The sequence below is a fragment of the Camelus bactrianus genome, chromosome 5 (genome assembly GCF_048773025.1).
Source record: "Camelus bactrianus isolate YW-2024 breed Bactrian camel chromosome 5, ASM4877302v1, whole genome shotgun sequence".
NCBI classification, from domain to species: domain Eukaryota; kingdom Metazoa; phylum Chordata; class Mammalia; order Artiodactyla; family Camelidae; genus Camelus; species Camelus bactrianus.
In genome coordinates this window covers 73,178,504-73,198,424 of record NC_133543.1, presented here as the reverse complement: position 1 = coordinate 73,198,424, position 19,921 = coordinate 73,178,504, and the positions used below count along the sequence as shown (strand labels likewise).

The window sequence follows — 19,921 nt, the reverse complement described above, 5'->3', positions numbered from 1 at the left end:
CACAGAGCCTACCTCAGAGTAGATGCCCACAAATATTTATCAAATGACTGAATCACTTTTGAACAGCACACAGTTTCATTAGTGTTTCTGTTTTAGGACTTATATGATCAGTCAAGTCCAGAACTAAACTAAATTCTTCATAATACCTCACAGCACAGTTTCATATAGTCTACCAGTCTCAGAAAAAAAAATTAAGCCACACTGCTCTGAAAATAGCGGATAAGTCAAGTTTCTGCTATTTGAAAAGCACTCCAGGGAAACTGTACTGCAATGGGCTTTGTCAAAATGAGAATAGTTAGTGATTAAGTAACTCAGATTAGACAAGAGTGGAAAAGGGACAGTGGTTCTTAACTCACTTGCTACCTCTTCTCCAGGAAAGATGTCAATCTTAATTATGGCTTAATATGTACCAAATAATTTGCTGAACACTGTACATCTGTTATTTAATCTTATTTAGTCTCCAACAGGAGGGATCAAGGGAACCATTATCATCCCCATCTGATGGATGTAGAGGGTTCAGGATGGCTCAGTCACTTGCTGGAGGTCACACAGCTCTTGGTATATCAAAGAGCTGAGCTGGGAATTAATTTCTGTCCCTTCAGTGGCAGGCACTGCAGTCTTCTTGACTGTTTTCCTACTGTGTTCATGGTTCCCCATCGCTGGATCAGGGTTACTAACAGGAACCCTGGCCAGGAGTGGGGGACATTGCCTGTATGCACGTGGAAGGGGAGCAGGAAGGGAATCGGGGTTTTGGTCGGTGCCCCAGGGTTGGGTGTGGGGATGCGAGTTGGAGTGACTGCAAGTCCTTGAACCTCAAAGGTCCACAGCTTGACTGGCCGAGTACCTCCTCCTTCTGGGACTGCATCCCCAAGGTGCTGCAAGGTCCTGGGGCTGCAGGAGCCTCCTAAGGCCAGCTTGATGTCCCCAGTTTGTCATCGCTTGGGAATGACTCTGCTTATCTCCTCAGCGATGCTGCCTCCTGACCGCAGCCCACAGAGGTCTCTGCCTCTCCCAAGTCTGGTTACACTGGGAGTTTGCAGCTGGTAACTTATATGAACTTACATCCTTGTGTTGCTCTCTAAACTTTGTTCCTTGTCACACCAGACAAATAGTGACGCCTCTGGGGTCAGAGGCCTGGGTTAAGTTTTCGGTACACAACCTCTCTTACACACAGCCCTGGAGCCCTATGTTGACAGATAAAGTATATTTTTAGTGAACCACTTCAGAGCCTCTGTACCCTTAGAGTCAGCTGAGGATAATTAGTGTGAACAACTGTTCTCAGAGAGAAGAAAGATGGGGAAGACTTCCTCAAATTGAATTTTTTATTTCTGGGGAGAATTCTTGGTGAACCTGTTTTAAAGTGCAGATCAGCAGAATCTTAGGGAAAGGCCCACAACATCAGCTCTCATTTTCCCCTGTTCTTAGCCTAACTTCCCAGTCTTAGATGTAGCTCATTTTCTAGAATTGCCTGTTCCGGGGCCTGTGAAAACAGGGAGTGTGCCCCTAGGGAACCTGGAGGCTGGGGTGGTGGAGGCGGGGAGGCAGTGATGGTGAGGGGAGGACCCATATTTTACCTGGAGGCCTGAAAATTAATCTATTCTTTTGATGATAATTTTTTAATTCAAGTATGGTTGACATATTAGTTTCAGATGTATAACATAGTGATTCAATATTTATACATTATGGACCATACAAAGTTATTACAATATTGTTGACTATATTCCCTGTGCTGTACATTACATTCCTGTGACTTATTTATTTTATAACTGGTGGTTTGTACCTCTTAATCCCCTTCACCTTTTTTGCCTACCTCTCTACCCGTCTTGATGATAATAATTTAAAATAGCATTTGGAATTATAATCCAAATCCTGTAGCGGTTTTTTCCTGCAAGTTTGAGGGTCATTTTTAAATACAAAGAAGCCAAGGGGCTCACTCTGCTGTGATTTGTCTGTGCTGTCCTGATTCTTGGCCGTCTAGACTTGTGATTTCTACCTACCCAGCTGCTCCCATCTTTGAAATTGTCCCCAGGTGATCTACTGTTACCCGTCTCGGTTACAGAAGTCCTCACTGAAAGAAACAATGCACCTTGAAAATAGAACCTTCTCCCTCTGTCTCTGTTTCACTCAAAGTCTTAAACAACTCAGCATCCAAATGATCATCCTCTGGTGTTGCCCGGAACTGTGGTCTGGTCTCACAGGAAGAGCCATAATTAACCTTAGTAGAAATCTTTGACAACCTTGGAGAAAAGGAATGTAGCCGAGTCTGATTCCCCTTGGCAACCAAATAGAAACCTTTGACTCCCACAGGTACTTCCCTCCCAGGTGTGGAAGGCTTTCTAGTCTCACTTCCCAGGTAAGACCAGGCAGGTGTGTCTATATCAGGGAGCCCCAAATTGTGATTGTCAGCAGAATGTGGATGGAGAGAGGTTGCTGATTTCAATCAAGGGAATCAGAAAAGACCGTTTTCCTTTTCACTAAAAATCTGTCTTCTCGGGTTGTACTCAAGGGCTTGTGATTTGCATAGAAGTGTCTCCGAAGCAACAAGGTTTATGAGCAGACTTGCTCCCTGGCCAATGGCAAGGATCAGTAACACCATGGAGGGCTGCACTGTCCACTGTGGGAGCTTCAGTGTGGCTAGGAACATTTAAGTGAACTAAAGGGAAATAAAATTCAACATTCAGGTTGTTGGTCGCACTTGCTGTGATGTAACATGCTCAGTAGCACTTGTGGCTGGTGGCTTCTATACTGGACATTTCTGTCACTGCAGGAAGTTCTATTAGACAGTGTCACTCTAAGGCACACTGCTTTACTAGTGCCAGACAGTGGTGACCTGCACTGTGGCCCTGAGGGACCCAAGTGAGGCTAGAATGAGAATATAGAGTCGCAATAAATCTGCATGCAGAGCACAGGAATAGTCATTGGAGTGCAAACTTAATGATACTTTCAACAAACACTTATTTCTTTAAATATAGCACATGATTCAATGTCACTCAAATGAGCATTAGAAATCCTGGTACTTGTGTGAGGTACCATTTGTATCATCTGGGAATTCCTAACCTGTCAGTTGAGCAGGAAAAAAATAAGAGTAAGCTGTGATAAGCTGAAAAGTGGACAATTGCAAAGGCAATACATTTTTGGACAGGGGAGTGTGAGAAGATTCTCAGAGAAGGAGACACGCAAGCAAAGTTTGATGGGTGACAGGAAGCTTGGCTAAGAGACAAAGAGAAAGTTCAAAAAGAAAGAACTGCACAAAACTTAGGAGAAGTGTAAGAAGTTTGCTGGCAGAGGAATGTGAAGGGGGAGGAGGGAGAGAAGCGGGACCAGTCACCGCATTTTGGGGCCTTGTGCAAAGTGAAAGTGTGGGGCTCTTTGTTCAGAAATGCTTCAGAACTTCTAGACAGCTACAGCCGAGCATTAAATCCAGCAAGGGACCCCTCACAAATGCAGCTCACAGCCCACGGGGACATTCCCATGGCAGGAGATGAAGTTAAAGGGAGGCAGGACCAGACCATCAAGGATTCCTGGGCCATGCTTTGGAGCTTGGACTGTGTCCTGATGGTGACCGAGAACCTTAAGAGATTTTTAAGAGGGGCTGAGGCAAGATGAGGCCTGCATTTGACAATAAATAACCACATTGGAGGCAGCACTCGAAGGGCCTGGCAGGAAGGCTGGTTAAGAAGCGATTGAAATGGCCTGGAGGGAGAGGACGAGGACAGAAGTGACAGCGGGACAGAGAGGAGATGGGACTCAAACATGTGTAGGTGGTGAACTTGATAACAGATCACTGATTGGATAGTGAGTATGTTGGGGGTGCCTGATGGGGTTGTGGACGTGAACTTGGGGACTCACAGGTTTGACTGAAGTCCCGTTTGCTGTGGCCATGGCTGGGCTGTCCTCCCCAGTGACACGTGCCTCCTTCTTTGCAGGTTCTAGAGTCTTTGGGTTCCCATGACCCCTCCCAGAGCTAAAGGCTGAGGGTGGAGGAAAGTGGGAGGTGCTGGTTTGCACCCCAGCCCCACCAAGAACCCTTTCGGGACCCAATTTCTCTGTTTGCCATGCAGGGCAGATGTTTCCCTAACCCAGACCTGGGGGACCCAAATCCACCCCCTCTCTGCTCCAGTCCGTGAAACCCAGCCTTGAGAGGAGCCTCTGTCAGCATTGTTTCAGTACCGCCTCCCTCGGATTTGCATTTCCTGACTTGGGTGTTTGTGACATTCCAGGGCCCACTATCAGAGGGTTTCACTTTTTATTTCCTGACTGAATCAGGACATGTGCTTTTTTGGGGGGTGGAGGTGGGGCTGAGGGAGCCAGTGTGTGACAAGGCAATCCACCTAGAGCGGGAAAAAGCCCACAGCGCAGCAGGGAGGGAAGGGAAAATGAACACCTGAGGGCCCCTCCAGCGGCCTCCTGACCAGCAGACGACTCGGAAGGAAGGAAGGAAGGAAGGAAGGAAGGAAGGAAGGAAGGAAGGAAGGAAGCCAGTGTGTATTCAGTGCCCGCACAGTGCGTGCCAGGGCTCCTCCCTTTCATCACCTGTCCCCCTCATCCTCATGACAATGCCTGGAGGTGAGCGCAGGGCCCCCCTTTTGCTCATGCCTATGGCAGGATGTGGATTAGAACTCTGGTCTTCACATTCCTGGGTGCCCACCCACCCTCCATCCCTCCTGCCTCAGCAGATGCCTGGGAACAGCCCCCAGTTTCCTCCACTTCTGCTTGACAGATGGAAAAACACAACAGAAGGCACAACAGTGCTGGTCCTGGGTGAACTGTTTCAAAGGTGAGGGCAATTTTATTTCAACCTCACATGAAATGGATGTCTCCATTACTTAGCTTATTTGTAAAATTTAAAACAACCAAAAACTAGGACTCTGGTCTGATTCAGAGAGAGTGGAAGGGGAGGCACATTTAATGCCTCTGAAGGGAAATAAAAACTCCAAGTAGTAGAGTGAAGTGGGCACAAGTTATGAATTGGCTGCACTGGGCTGCCTTGTTCCAAGAAAAATTTTAAAAACAACACAGGAATATCCTTGTTAGGTGGCAAGTCTGACGTGGTGAGTCTTGGCACTTTCTAGAAATTGGAGGGTGTGGTGGGGCAGGTGGGAGGGGAGAGTGACTTGAGCATCCGGAGAACAGCCTAATGTGAGGGTGGCTTCTGGGCCCAGAGAGCACCCCTTGTGCCTGTGGCTCCGACAAGCAGTGAGGAGAGAGGGAGTTAAGACCCGGGGAGCTGTTTCCAGCCCAGAGCTCTCTGAAGAAGGCTCCGAGTGAATAACAGCTCAGAAGCCAAGGCTGCTCTTGCAGGCTGGTTGCATGTTTAAACTGGGATATTAATTTTACAAGCAGAAAAAAGCTCTCCTGGACACGAAAGATGGGCTGCCAGAAGTCCACCGCCCGTGGGCTCTGGATGAAAGGACCGGGTCTCCAGGGGCATCTTCCGGGCTGCAAAAAGGGCCAGGCTGCTCGAAGGGCACTTGAAACAAATAAAATAGTGACTCTAAAACGTACCCATATGTCACGTTCTTCCAGAAAAGCACCCTCTGTAATTAGTTACAAGCTTTAGAGAATAAAATCCAATTTACCTGTCAAAGGGAAAGGCCGAATCTCCCCACCCCAGACGGCCGGGGGCAAGGTTGGCTGCCGGCCTCTTCCCTCCCCCGCCCACCTTTCTCCCCCCACCTTCTTGATTTGTGAAGAATGAAAAAAAACCCAAAAAACTGAAAAGTTGGGAAAATCCTCTAAAGACACACAGTGTTACAAGCACAATCAGACCACTAATTACTGTTAAGCCCGAGCCCCTCTTTGTGTCCTGAGGGGGGCTTCAGTGTGTAGCGACCACTTGGGTCTTTTCATGAGTTTGGGTGAACTCCTGAATAGCAGATTTTTTTCTCTTCTCCTTTTCAGCATTTGCTTTCTGCCCGCTTTTCTTTTTCTTCTTCCTCATCTTCACCTTCTTTCCTACTGCTTTTCCTTTCTTTTCTTTTTTGGTGCTTTTTTTTTCTTTCTTTCTGGGTTTTTTTTTTTTTTGCTTTTCTGATGGCATTTTTATTCTGGCGTTGTGTTTTAAGTCTCTAAATGAAACTTGACTGCCCCCACGGCCGGCTGGAGAAGCACAAAGGCCTCCCATTCCACTGGCTACAGTAACGCCATTGTGTGTCCTAACAATGCACTAATTGGCGGTGACAATTGTGGAGTTGGGGAGGAAGGGGGGGCCTCTTTTCCAATCAGCGGTCCACCGAATAAAGGGACAGGAGGAGGAGGACGGGAGGCCCTGGTTCCTGATGGAGAGGGGGAGAGACCCACAGAGTGGGCGCAGTGCTGGGGCTTGTGTGGGCTTTCTAAATTAATAATAAAGCGGGAGAAAATTATTGGGGGAAAAAATACAGGCTTTGCCACAGACAACTTCAGGGTCCTAGGGGTGGGGCTGAGGTGTGAGTGAGCGCCCCTCCAGGATGACTCTGTGGGAAGGGAAGCTGCAATCAGCCGACTTGCACATCCAGCACTCCCGTGTTCCTGCAGACCGATGCAAAAGTGGGACACGCTGGTGAGAAGAGGCTCTGAGCCAAACTCCCGACAGGATGGTTGAAAAGCAGGTACTGAGCGGGTTGCCTGGTGAAGTCCTCGCTTCAGCCACGTTTCTCAAGGAGGTAGACGCCAGACAGGGAGAAGTTGACATTTGATGGACGGTGGATTAGGTTTTCATAGAGTCCAGGAGCTGCAGGAGGTAACTCTGATGTTCACAATGGTCCAAAAGGGGAGCTAGGCAGGATGGTAGAAAACAAAATGGTAGCCCAACCATGCCGCTGGGCCCCCAGGGAACCTCACAGTGTCACCTGGAGCCCCAGAGCCACCTGGTTCCAGCCCACATCCCTGCTGTACACAGGACAACACCTTCCCAGGCCAGCCTCAAAGGGGCCCTCTCCCTGAAAGCTTTTTCTGGCTGCGTGAGATCAACCCACATCCTTGTTCACACACTCCCTCTGCACCCAAAAGTAACAGCACTTGACCTGTGTGCCACGATATTTCCACGTTAGTGTCCACGTTATTTCAATGAAATCTCACAGCACCCCATAACCTGATGTCTATTATTATCTCCAAAGAGAAGGGGATAATAACTTGCCCAAGGTCACTGGGTACCAAAGCGGAGGAGCCAGGAATCTAACAGTTGCAACAACAGCACTGGTTAATGTCACCCTCTTGGCTTCCGTGCTCACTTCTCCCTGTTCACTCTGTGTATCGGGGTGGCGGGGTCGGGGTGGGTGTGGGGTGCAGAGAGGCTGTGTCTTTGCAACCCCAGTAGCTGACAGAGTACTTGGCATGTGGGAGGCCTCCTAACAGGTTTGCTGACTGAAGGGGAGGCAGGGAGGGCTGAGTTATTAGCAGACATCCTCTGTGTCCTTGTAGGTCTCAGACTTTGGCCTGCATTAGAATCCCCTGTTGGGGGGAGTTGTTAAAATATAATTCTCCCCTCTTGCCCTTCTCCATCCCCTGGGTCTAGTTCAAACAGAGAACGTGCACTTGTAGTCCATTCCCACTGATGCTGCTGGTGCTGTTTTGGGACCGCAGTCTGAGAACAGCTGCTCTGGTTCTAGCGTAATGTTCACACTGCATCAGGGATTCCATGCCTGCCATCATCTCTTTTTGTGTCCTGAGATCGGAACTTTTACTAAGGAGAAATTAAAGTGGAAAAGTTTTGACCATAATGATAGATAATCTTAGGCTCTTTTCTGCTTCAAATAACAATCTTAATCAAATAGCCATTTATATCTGATGAAAAAGAAAAAGATGATCAGTGATATGTCCAACTCACAACATTGCCAACAATGACATTTTCAGAAAACATCTAGACAGAGCCTTTTATTTGGGAAGAAGACTCTTGGAGAGCCCTTCTCTCTCACAGATTGTTGTGCCTTTTAATTTTATGTCACAAATATCAGGTACTTTAAAGTGAAATCCTCATCCAGTGGAAGAACTGAATAAAGAGCATTTTAATTCTCAAGTCTTTTTGGTGACGGCATCTCAGGGGATGGGTGAGGAAGTGAGGAACCTGCCCCCGGGAATCAGGGTGCTGGCTCAAGACCCAGTGCCAACATGGGTCCCAGCGTGGTGCTAGGGGACAGATGGGACCTTCTGCAAGGGGGGCAGCTGCCATCCCTGCAAATGAAGGGTTCTCTGTCCACTCACTTCCTGTTTCTTGAGCCAGTCTTTTCAATTAGTCAGGTGTTCATCATCCATTGCTAAGTCACCACCATCGTGCTGCGGGTGCAGCAAGCTCCTAAAGTAGCATCTCTTCTCAATTAAAGAGCACTTGCCTCCCAGCCTTGGTACAGCTTCCAAGCAAATCAGCCAGAGGTCATGAGTTCACCCTGGCAGATGTATGTTCATGCTGCAGTGTCTTGTCGGCTGCATGGCCTGGCATGACTGGGGTGGGGGCGGGGGTGCCGTCCCCTGAAGGGGGAGTGGGACACCTGCACCTTGAAGAAGGAAAAAGGGAAGCTGGGGAGGCACCATAGCCCTTTACAATTTATCAGGCCTTCAGGTGGGGTATCTCGTATTCTTATTTTTAATTTTGCAAAATCTTTGCTGCCGGAACAAACAAAACAAAAGAAAAAAAGGTGTTTTGGGGACAGTGGGAAATTTTATTTGGAACTGAGCATCAGACAATAACCAGGAATTATTGTTAATTTTGTTCAGTGTGTAATGGCACTGTGACTACGCAGGAAAAAACAAGCATCTTTTTTAGATGAGTGCTGAAGCACGTGGGCATGAAGTGTCATTATGTCTGGGATTTTCTCTGTGATATTTCCTCAAAGTAAACGGAAAACAAGAACAGATGGAGCAAACAAAGCAAAATCTAATCATTTTTACTTTTGAAAATGTTTATTTTTATCTTTGAAAATCCTAGTTAGAATTGCCCTGTAGTAGTAGGCTGCCCACGAGCAGACGAGTTGGGTTGCCCCGGGGCCAGGTTTGAGGGCTAGTTTCTAGGGCTTGCTGGCTGTCAGACCACATGTTGACATGTGTTCACTATAAGCTTTGGCACTTGGCAAAATCTATCTATCAGCCGGTGCCCGGCCTCCGCTGCCCTCTTCACTTTGGTGAGGAATTGAACCTGCGGGAGCTGGAGTTACCTCCTGAGACATCTGTCAGCGGTCTCCTCTAGGCACTGGGGCTGCCGATGGCTGCTTCCCCAGTTGCCTCACCCTGGGCAGCAGTGAGAAGACCATCTGGGGAGCTTGACCCAGTTTAGAATTCAAATTCACTTCCCTGCCTGTGTAATTGGAATTTATTTCCTCTGCAAAAGGCTTGACTCTCAGAGCAAAATACCTCTCGCTGGGCTTGAGTCTGTGTGCAGTGATCCTAATGGAGCGAGATGCTGGTTTATTTTCATAACAGTGTGCGCCTTGCGGCATCCTTGGAACCCGACGTTATTAAGAGTGTGTCATCACAATACAGTGTAGGAGCTAAGGCAATTTGGATGTCCTTGGGCCCAAAATTGATATGAGCTTTGTATAGTCTTGTAATTTGGAAGGCAATTTTCCATAACACAGGGAGAGATGTTCCTTTATACATTTGAGATAATTTAGCTCAATGTTCATTTGAAAAAATTACAGTGCTAATAGCAGCTCTTCGGCTTCAGAACAACAGACCATCCTGGGAGAACACGGAAGTCACTGAGAGTGATTCTCATATCATTCTGTCTGGGAGGGTCTGGACAAAGGCTGGAGGAATTTCCCCCAGACCGACAGCTGCCCGAGGTTGTGTGGTGGGACCTGAAATAGTGTATGAACTCATGAACTCTGGCTGATTTGCTTAAAACCAGTAGCTCCTAATGGAGGAATATGAAATAGAAGCAGGAATAATGAATTTCCTGATTGTCCAGGTAAACCGGAAGTCATTGCACATAAATCAAAATTTCTGTATGTTCAGCTATGAGAACAATTTGTTCTTTCTGCTGGAACTTTCTGCCCAGCCTATGAAGGTTAGAGGATAGGGAGAATGAATGAACCTTTTTGCTGGGTATGTTTTTCCTTGGGCTTCCTGAGTATTATAAGATGAGAAGATCACATCTTTTGTGGACTCCGAATCTTTGGAAAAGTGCTCCATTAATGAAGAATACTTGTCATCTTCAAAGTCACTGACCTCATACAGAGAGGAGAGGGTAAGGATTATCTAAGTTTCCATTCACCTGTAACTGGGCAGTTGAGGTTGAAAATTGTCCCTTCAATAGATGCCTGGATTCAGAATGATTCTGGTTCATTTTAAACTCTTGTTCTTTCACTGAACCAAGGAAAATATGGACACAGCTCAAGATTTCCTGAATTTCCCAGGCCTTTCTGGGCAACAAGCATCTAATGATTTCCCATTTTAAACACCATTCTCCAGTCTGATGAGGTTCGTGTTCGTTGGATGGGCCTGAACTGGGAGCAGACTGTCACATGCATTTGAGGACAATTGCAGCATAACCAGGAGGAATGAAAAAAAGAAAAGGAGGGTACAAGGCTCCCTTTGTAGGCCGGCTTAGTCACCTGTAGCCATGACTTGGCCAATTCTATTCAGTAGGCTGTCTGGCATCGGTATATACTGGATAAACAGACACTAACCACACCCCGGAAGGAAATAAAGAGGGTATAAAGGTAAGGTTTTTGAAAACAATGGCAATCTATGAGCAGCAAATTCCAAAGTACTGTTCTGTGTCTGCTGGGTGGATGGGAGGCAACAGCTGTTGGCTGGAGGGCAGCTAAGACCTTCAGCCCCTCTCCATCCCTTTGACATTCTTCCCACTGCGGACCACCAGTATGCCAAGCAAATGTCTATGTTGGGGCAACTTGCTTCATTTAATCTAGTGATTCTTAATTTTCAGAACACATAGAAATCACCCAGGGAGCTTTTAAAAGACACAATTATGCAGGTGCCATCCAGAGAGATTCTTATTCAATTGGCTGTGATAGGGTCCTGTCATTTTGCTTGTGTTTTTGTGTTTCTAATGTGGGGACCACTGAATAAAGCCATCATCTTGAGCCATCATCAAAGGACAGGATGGGGAGGCGACAGTTAAGGGAGATGCAAATCACCGTCCCTCCTGAGGGTGGGGAGAGAGGAACACAAAATGGTGTCTCTTTCCACCCTCTGGAAACATCTCTTTTTGGTAACATGGAAACTTCCTGCAGTCATCCAGCCACTCCAGCTTACCACCCCTGGGGGGAAAGCTAACCTGTCCTGTGAATCAGACGAAGCAGGGCTCTGCCTGCGTCGTGTCGTTTGGTTCAGTGAAACATTAACTCGTTTCTATTTATTGTGGATTGTGGCAGGTTTCTAGTGAAGATGAGGTCCAGTTGTTCCTTGGGCAGAATGGGCATGAGCCCCAGTTGGTTTCCTGAGGGTGGGGGAGGGGCTGCTGGGCATGAACTGGTTTAGGTGTGTCTTGGAGAGTGAGGCTCAGAGTCCACCGCTGGTAAATGTTTAACCAGAAGCACCTTTGCTGGTCTCCTCCATGGCTTTGAGAAAGTGAGTTTAAATGGTGCTTCTGAAAAGTCCCAAGTGGACGGTTGTGCCTGTGACTATTTTGGTGGCAGGGAGAGGGCCAGCCCAGGGAAGGTCGTGCAGATATTCCCAACCGCTTCTCCACCCCCAGAGGGCTGCTGTCCTCACAGAGGTCACTACTCTTTCCTTTCCACTCTTTGCTCCCAAAACATGGTCTTCAGGAATGACTAGTGTCCTTGCCTGCTGCCTACTGCCTGGCACTTGTCCCTCTAACTTGGAGAGTGCAGTGGCGAGACGAAACCGGGGCAGGAGGGCTGGGGGAAGGCTGTGGCAGGACGGTCCTTGGGTGGGCTTGGCGGATTTGTCTCAGACCTGAAAGAAATCTCCGCCTGATCTGAGAAACGAAGCCTGTAACACTATATCTGCTTCTTTTGAAAAGTTACACTATATTTTTCATAAGCATAGGAAGGGCTGATGAGAATATTGAGGTTGATGGGTTTAGAAAAAACCCAAAGTCCATCTGTAAGATTAATATTAAGAGCTATTTTAAAGTCTCAGTAGCTCCCTTTCAATAAAGCTCAAATCTTGACTTTGAATGAACATCCAGGGCTCTTCTTGGACTTTCATTTCCCCCCACAGAAACAGCATTCTAATGAAGTTGTTAGGAGATGAGAAAGTACTTTCTGCATTGTTTATTGAGAGAGAGAGAGATAACTTTATACACTAGGAACTGGTGCACTTAAATTATATGACAGATGACCATTAAAAACTAGGGGTCCTTTCTACAATACAACTTCATTTTCTATTATTACGGTTGATATTTTAAAAATGATGTAAACAAAAATATGGATAAGTTATGCCAAAACAAAAGGCAATACAATCCTGAAAACAGAACCAGCACATACATAACTTAGCACATAACAGCCATTACAAACAGCTCAACACAGAGTGACATAGTAATAGCCCCAACCCCAAATTTTAGGCAGTTCTGTACGGCATGAGCAGAAATAAGAGAAAATGACACTGATCTGACCCAGGAGTGTGAGAGCACGTTGTGCACAGGTCTTCCGCAGCCCATGTTCAGTACTCTTCATTTGCAATCTACACATTTTACCTCCTTTTACAGATTCCTTAAATACAGATTTGTTTTTCCCCCTTAAATCTTCTAAGGTAGCCCACTAGCTGTTCACAATAAGGTCCTGGTAGGTGACCAGAACCAGAAGCGAGGCCTCCAGCACTGAAAGCCCGCTGTAAATAGCTCGGCGGTCTGCCCGCGCCACGCAGGGATGTTCTCACCGCAGTTCATCCAAGAGGCTCTCCGCTTCCCATTTGGAAAACAGGTGGCAACATGAAAGAAAATCTTTATACAGTAAAGGAAAAGAAAACCCTTGTGTTTGTGTAATGTTTTAACCTGAAAAAAGGCTAAGTTCACTGACTTTTCAGATTCAAATCTGAATAAACGGTTTAATTTCTCTACCCATTGGCCTTGGTGACATCATGACATTCCCCTGAGTTTGGTTAATGAAAAGCAAGCAAGGAAGCAAAAAAAAAAAAAAAAAAAAAAAAAAAAAAGTGATTAGAAAAACAGCATAAAACAGAGTTAAAACATTACGTGGGTGTCTTTTTTGTATCTCCTGGTAAAAAGTGCCAAGAAGCCAGTGTTTCCACGTTATACTTTGATGATGTTTCCAACAGGAATCCTTGCACTCATGGGGTTAAGGCACCAGGTTAAATGAAGGTGGAAGGTCTGACGTGTATGGAATATGCAGGCTCCAAGCACGCCTGTGTAAAGAGCAGCAGCCAATAGGGAAGAAGCCAAATGATCCACAATTAGGTGAAGGGTCCTGTGGGCTTCGAGCGGGTCACAGAGTCTAGACTAGAAGCACTAGGCAGTACTGTAAGGCACTCCTACGGGGAAAAGAAACAATGCGACGGCCAACAAGAGAAGGAGCCACAGGCCCTAGTGGTCCACCAGCCAGTTTATGAGGCCTGAATCAGAGTTCAGGGCTTAGGACCGGGGCAAGGAAGATCAAGGAAAGGGGAGAGGCTGGTCTGCAGCTCTAAGGCCTAGGAGGGAATCGTCACTGTGCTAGGAGGTGCTACAGGTGCCCGAATCTTCACTCCAGACCTTTCTAACAAGATGGCTTCTCCTTCCACAGGGAGGAACCAAAGTGAAACAGCAGCTGTCTCTTCACTTGAGGTTAACAGGGCCTTCCATCACACTGGAGGCCACCGTAGGAGGAAAGTGTTCCATCACATAATCATTTGGAACCCATTTAAAGTAAGCCCCCTGGCAACTGTGGGTGTCTTGGAAGGTGTTCCACACTTGTCTTTTGACTTTTACCTAGAGTTTAACGATGACCTGGGCTGCTGGGATTTAATTGTTGAAACACTGTCCCACATAATAGAAATTACGTTTGTCTGCTTAGATGAACTGAGCAGGGCTATTCACCTATCACTGGGTTCAAGTAGTTAAGTAGAGCAGTTAGTTTTTACAAGACTCAGGGTCAAGAGAGATGCAGCATAAACACACACACACACACACACACACACATCCCTGTGTTGTTAATGCCTGGTTGGTAACAAGGACCAGGGAAAGGAAAACAGTGTTTCCAACGACTCCATTCATGCCAACAAGGGCATGTTCGCTTCTGTCAGTTTCACCCCCACTTCTCTACGTTTTCACATTATCTTGGAAGAAGAAAAGTAGTGAGACAGAAAACTCAAGAAATACAGAGGGAAAACTGCATGCATCTCTCTTTACTAGGAGAAGTAAAAAAAATAAAGTAAAATCGCCTTTGTGTTGACTCCAGACAGTATCAGAATCAGGAGTTGAAGACTGACTTCATTGTCCAGTTATTTCAATAAAGTGCGGCTGATCAGTGGAGGTGAGTAATTCTGCCCAAACACGGGAATAGCAGCATTGCCTTAACCCCTAAATGAGGAGCAGAGTGTATCTGAGCTTCCTCAGATAATTTCTCTTTTTGCACAAAGTGTTCAGTGTGGCATCATGAAAGTCCTACTCTGACACAGTAATTTACATGTGGCCTTTTCTGGCCAATGGGTAGAGAACAAATCCACAGGTTTGGAAGCCAAGCCTTTTCGAGAAGGCATGGGAAGAAACCATCCAGTGTCAACGTTCAGTGTGTACAGATGCAGAGACAAAAACAGAGGCCAGACCCCATGCAAGGGGACTCACTCCAGCTTAGCGAAGGCTGCCTACAGCAGCTAGAGCAATGTCAACAGCCCGGAAGGGAATTGCGGCATGGTCCCTAGGCGGGAGTCTGAAGGACGCCACTGAGCTGGTTGGAAATCACAAATCCCAAGTTCTAGAGATAGACCCTTTTCAGGGGAGGCCTAGTCTAGAAGAATCAAAAAGCGATTACCTTCTCAGCTAATCAGATATTAAAGCTCCTAAAGAGATTACCCTTTAGCACTATAGAGATGAAGACGACTGTAACAGAGTCCCCCAAAAAGGCAGTGTAGCAAAGGGGGAAGACGAGGGTTCACAAGGTTTTCATACAAAGGGCTTTCAAGTTCGGGAAAGAGCTGCCCTGGAAAGAACACATCCCAGTTGACTGCTTTTTAAGTATGTTGAGGCCTTCCTGCCGCGGTGCAAACTCAGGTCTATTTTCAGAACTGGCTTCTTTACTGCAGGATGAGATGCCAACATTTCACCAGGGTTGGACGGACTGTCTCACACACGAGTCTCTGGCACCGCGCGGAGATTTCCTCCAGGGATGCACCAGGGAGTGGGCCTTTCGAGAGAAAAGAGGTTCCCCTGAGCGGCTGCCAGCTCTAGGGGATTCCCTGGCCATTTTCTCCTGTGCTTTATGTGCAAGATATTTAACATGGGATGAAAAAAGGACCACGAGGGAAAGCAGGTATGGGCTTGGTCTTAAGGAGGTGGTAATCCACAGATTTGCTTTTGTTTCAACAGTTTCTCAGCAGTGGAACAATTACTTACAGTGTATCGAGTGATTTGGGAGGGTTCAAAACAGGGCGTTTACATGTGCTAAGGCATTTGGGCTGCAAACAGCAATTTTGAATTTTCATGGCAGACCCAGCCCCAAGCCGGCTCTGCTCTGTCCTATCAGATTTTGGTGGTGGTGGCTGAGCGGGTCATGGAGGCCTGCGGCCGGCACCGACCCAGCTGTCAGGGATCTACAGAAAGGAGAGAAAACAGAAGCAGCTGGGTTACGCGTCCAGTTCTGGGTGGCTGATGGTGATAGCATATTTATTTTTTTCCCTTTTGAAAATAAGCAGAAAATGATGTGGGTGGAAAGTTCTCCTTACCAGTTCACTGGACAGGACTGCCAATATTCAGCTGGGTCTCTGCATGGACCTGGTGAAAGCATAGAGACCAGAGATGCAGAAGTTCACCCCGCCTCTCAGCCAGTCTGACCCTGGGGGCCTATGAGATGGGACGGGAAATTCTGTATACACGGCGAACATGCTAGAAGGTGGGGAGACGGCCCTGCACTTGAGGTCTCCAAGTCGGGATCACAGATACCTTAATTACGGAGGAGGCAGAAGCAAGCTACAGTGACAGGGAGCTAGGGGCGGAGGGAAAAGGCACTTTGCCATCGGAGCACATCTGTTTTATAATAAGCAGGTCTATAATTCTCTTGTGAAAGATCATGTTCTGCTATCTTCTCTGAGGCTGGAAAATATAAATACTGTATTTCATGAAGGGGAGGAGGAAAGGGGAGATGATCAAATTCGTTTGCCTGTTTGCCAAGTGCTTGTTTGAGATTTTCCACCCTTCTCCTTTTGTGTGCAACAGTCACTATAAAGTAGAGTGGGGAGGTGGGGAGTCAACTTACTTTTCTAAGAGTAAAAGGCACCGTAAAGCGTCTCATGAATGGGGCCCCAGCCCTTTTTAACGAGTTTTCATGCCTTGGTTACAGCTACTGTGTAATCAGAAAATAAACACGTGTGTGGTGCTGAGCTATTCAGTTGAAATGTGTGGTCTGGGGCCAGAGGAACTGGCACAGCTTGGGAGGTGAAAGGCTCACACCTAACCGTCTGCACAAAAGTAAGTCTGAATTGTCACGCCTCTAAACCGCCAGAAGCATCGCGAATTGGGCTCCGAAGGGAGCCAGGCATGCGGGAGAGGAGCGGCGGGGTTAAACGTACCCTGGACTCTGAGCCGCTGACTCTCAGGTCCTACTAGCAGTGAAACTACTAAACTGTGAAGGCATTGAAGGCATATGCTCAAAGGAAATGAACAGAATCTTCTCATACCGTCTCCTGGGAGTTGTTTCAATATAAGCTAATTTTTCTGTTCCGTAAGGTAGGATTGGGAGCCATGACTTCCAGTGCCATCCTTCCTGCCACATCAGTCGCGGTGACTGCTACGCTGGCTCTTAAAAGGGGCACCACAGAGGGAGCGCGCCACCCTGCCAAATGCCTAAGCAACTCGTATTTCTTATGCTGTGATATTTTAAAACTTCTCATTTCACTTTACGGTGACAGTTACATGTGTGTATATATATTCATTTAAATAATATTAGATTTAATTCATTAATTATACTCACAAGTTTGCTATTTTCTTAATAGTCTAAAGTTGGTGTTTTGAAGTTCCAAGTTACTCTGATTTTTTTTTTTAAACAATTAAAAAAAATTGAAAGCAGACATGGTTACGTCGACAAATTAAAGGTCAAAATGAAAGTGCCATGAAGTACAGTGAAAAATGAAGCATTTAAAATGAATAGGTAGGAACTGCCTGCACAGGATTCTATGTAAGGAAACTGCAGACTGTGTCTTGGAATGGACGCACTCCACATCCTTCCCCCGGTCTACAAACCGATGTATTTAACAACAATCCTAGGCAATTTCCTCAGGCCAGTACCATTAAAAAGTCATAACTGTCATCCATGAAACTCCTGGAAGTCTGCTCTTAAGAGAGCCCCGTCTCCAACCCGGCAAATACAATGGAGCCTCACATTGGGTGGGCGTTGGGATTCGTACCAGCAAACAGACTGACAACACAGTTATTGGTCACTGAGGTCTCTTCTCAAGAAAAACCCCTTCTGAGATTTAACTTCAAAACCAGAACTAGCTCCTCTGATAAATTAGGGATGCTTGCTTTCTGTCAGAGGGAGCTCACACTCCAGATTTCCAAGCCATTCAACTCAGCTTAGGTGATCCCTGCCTCTGCCAAGACACCGAGGTGAAAGCCAGGAACACGGGGTCCTGCTGGAAGGACCCAGAAGTCATTGCTGTGTTTTGAAGATTTTCTTATGAAATAGATGATGATGGTTGCTCGCCTCAGTGACTTCATCCTCTGTGAAGGCTAAAAATAAATAACACAAAAATAACACGAAGCGCTGTTCTGTAGGAAATGCTTTTTCCTGTGTCCTATGTAATCAATGGCCCCTGAGAGCCAAAACAAACAAACAAACAAACAAAACAAAACAAAAAACCCTGAACTATAAAGCCTTGTGTGTAAACCACGTTTTGCTTGGGAGCAAGCAGCTGAAATCCATGGCTATTGGTAATTTTTTGAGCCACAAAACTCTATGGACCTTTTAGACAACGACTGATACAGAACATACGTACAGGATGTATAGGTATGAGTGGGTGTGTGTATATATAAATATATATCTATATCTAGCTGAAGAAGAGATGGACTCTTCTCCTAGAGGGGTCTAACTGGCTAGTTAGGAAGCCACCACGGCTGATGGGTGGTTGAGAGGTCACTCCCCTGCCCCGGGCTCCTGCGGAGTCAGGTGTTCTGGTAGGACAGATCAAACATGCTGCACGCCTCCTCCAGGCTCTCGTCCATGTTCAGCCTCCGCCAGAAAGACTTCTGCTTCTTCTGCAGCTCTCGGCGTACACACCTCGGGCAGGGGACAGACTTTTCTTTGCATTCAGAGTGGAAAACGGCTCCACAGCTTTCACACCTGCAAAAGCCAACCACAGATATGATAAACAAGGTCGAAATGAGCAAGGCAGGATTCTGGAAGCCCAGTGGCCTCTGTGCAGCCTGAGCCACATTTTATTCGGGACAGCCCTGCCCCTGGGAAGAGACATGACTCATAGAAATGGGCTCTTCCCTTTTCCAAAAGGCTCAAGGTTGAATTTCACTTGAAAAACATTTTTTTTTTTTTTTCCTGATTAGAACTAGCTGGGAAGAGGCTTATGGCTTCTGGGAGAAGGGGAGTCGGCAGTCAACTAGCAATTTTGTGATCATGATGACCATAGACAGAACTCTGGAAGCCCTGTGTGTTCATTTCCCCTCCAACAAGAAAGAAGAGAGGGCAGTGACTGTAGGGTGAAATGAAAGAAAATAAGACTGAAGTGCCTTGCCCGCGGAAGACACTCCCAACACAGTGACAGCCCCGCATCACAGCTGTGAAAACGCGGCTTTCCACTTCCAGTAACAAGAGCACAGTGGCTCCCCGGGACTCCTTGCCTTTTTGATGCTTTGGAAAGGTACAATGATACATTTTCATTTTCTGAATGATATCCTCTGGTCTATTGTTCTCCTGAGTTTAAAAAAAAAATCAGGAACCTCTCCCAACCTTTCTAAATCTACCTTTATAACACAAGCGGGAACAGTGAAGCATGGGAGAGTGGGGCAGGGAACTTTTTTTTTAAACAACACATAGATATTGTGATTTATAGAGAGGAGGCATTCCAGGTGGATGACTAGTTTGTTGTTTGGCTTGGTGGAAGCCTTTACAGGAGTCTAAACGGCTTGTTTTTACTGCACAGTCTTTAATGATGAGTAACTGACAAGCACAAGTAGAGCTGCTCCAGTGGGTGGCTGGCCAGCGTGGATTAAGTTTGCATCCTTCCACACATGAGTGACAACCGACTATGACCTCATCCCAGGAGCCCAGGGAATTGAGCCCACATGATTTTGTTCAACCAGCAAGAACCAGGGAGGATCCAGCACTGGACCGGGTTCAAAGACGGCTACGAAGGAGCCAGTCCCCAGGGGCCTCTTATGCTTTTCTTCGAGTGCCTTGAGTTTCAGTGCTGGGTGTAGGGTGGTCTTTGGGGCACCATTCCCTGGCCTGCTACTGACTCTCCACTGGCACCGTTCAGGACTCAGAAAGTTCGGTCACAGGAGGATCTTCCCACCCACCCTCGTACCCAGGAGAGAAGGTAGGGACTTAGAGGGAGAGACACTAGTGTAGGGGGGAAGGGCTGTATCTACCAGCTGAGAGGCCAGAAGACAGAAGCTTCACTGTACCCAGCTGTCTCTCCCCGCAGCTCAGCTCTCTGGACCAAATATCACACAACAGTGGTCAGAAGAGCAGGCAGAGTGAGATGGCCTGACTTCAAACCCCACCTTCAAATCACTTTCTGCCTGTATGACCGCTATGGACTGAACTGTGTGCTCCCTTTTGTATTTGGAGATGCGGTCCTAGGGAAGTAATTAAGGTTAAATGAAATCATAAGGGTGAGGCCAGCTCTGATAGGATTA

General features: G+C 46.8%; 1 protein-coding gene across 4 annotated transcripts in view; it reads right to left on the bottom strand.

The window, feature by feature from the left end:
• Positions 1-12,157: 12,157 nt before the first annotated feature.
• PLEKHM3 (pleckstrin homology domain containing M3) overlaps positions 12,158-19,921 on the bottom strand; it is a 164,000-nt gene continuing 156,236 nt past the window's right edge. The window contains exons 8-9 of one of the 4 annotated variants that reach the window (XR_006726754.2): positions 15,449-18,389; positions 12,158-15,239 (exon numbers count right to left, since the gene is read on the bottom strand). Coding sequence is in view for 2 of the 4 variants with exons in the window: in XM_010960093.3 (XP_010958395.1) it covers positions 18,212-18,389 (178 nt within the window). In the remaining 2 variants the exon portion in view is untranslated. Of the gene's footprint in view, positions 18,390-19,921 lie in introns of all 4 variants that reach the window. The other 3 variants (XR_006726753.2, XM_010960093.3, XM_045520492.2) reach the window with 3 other exon arrangements.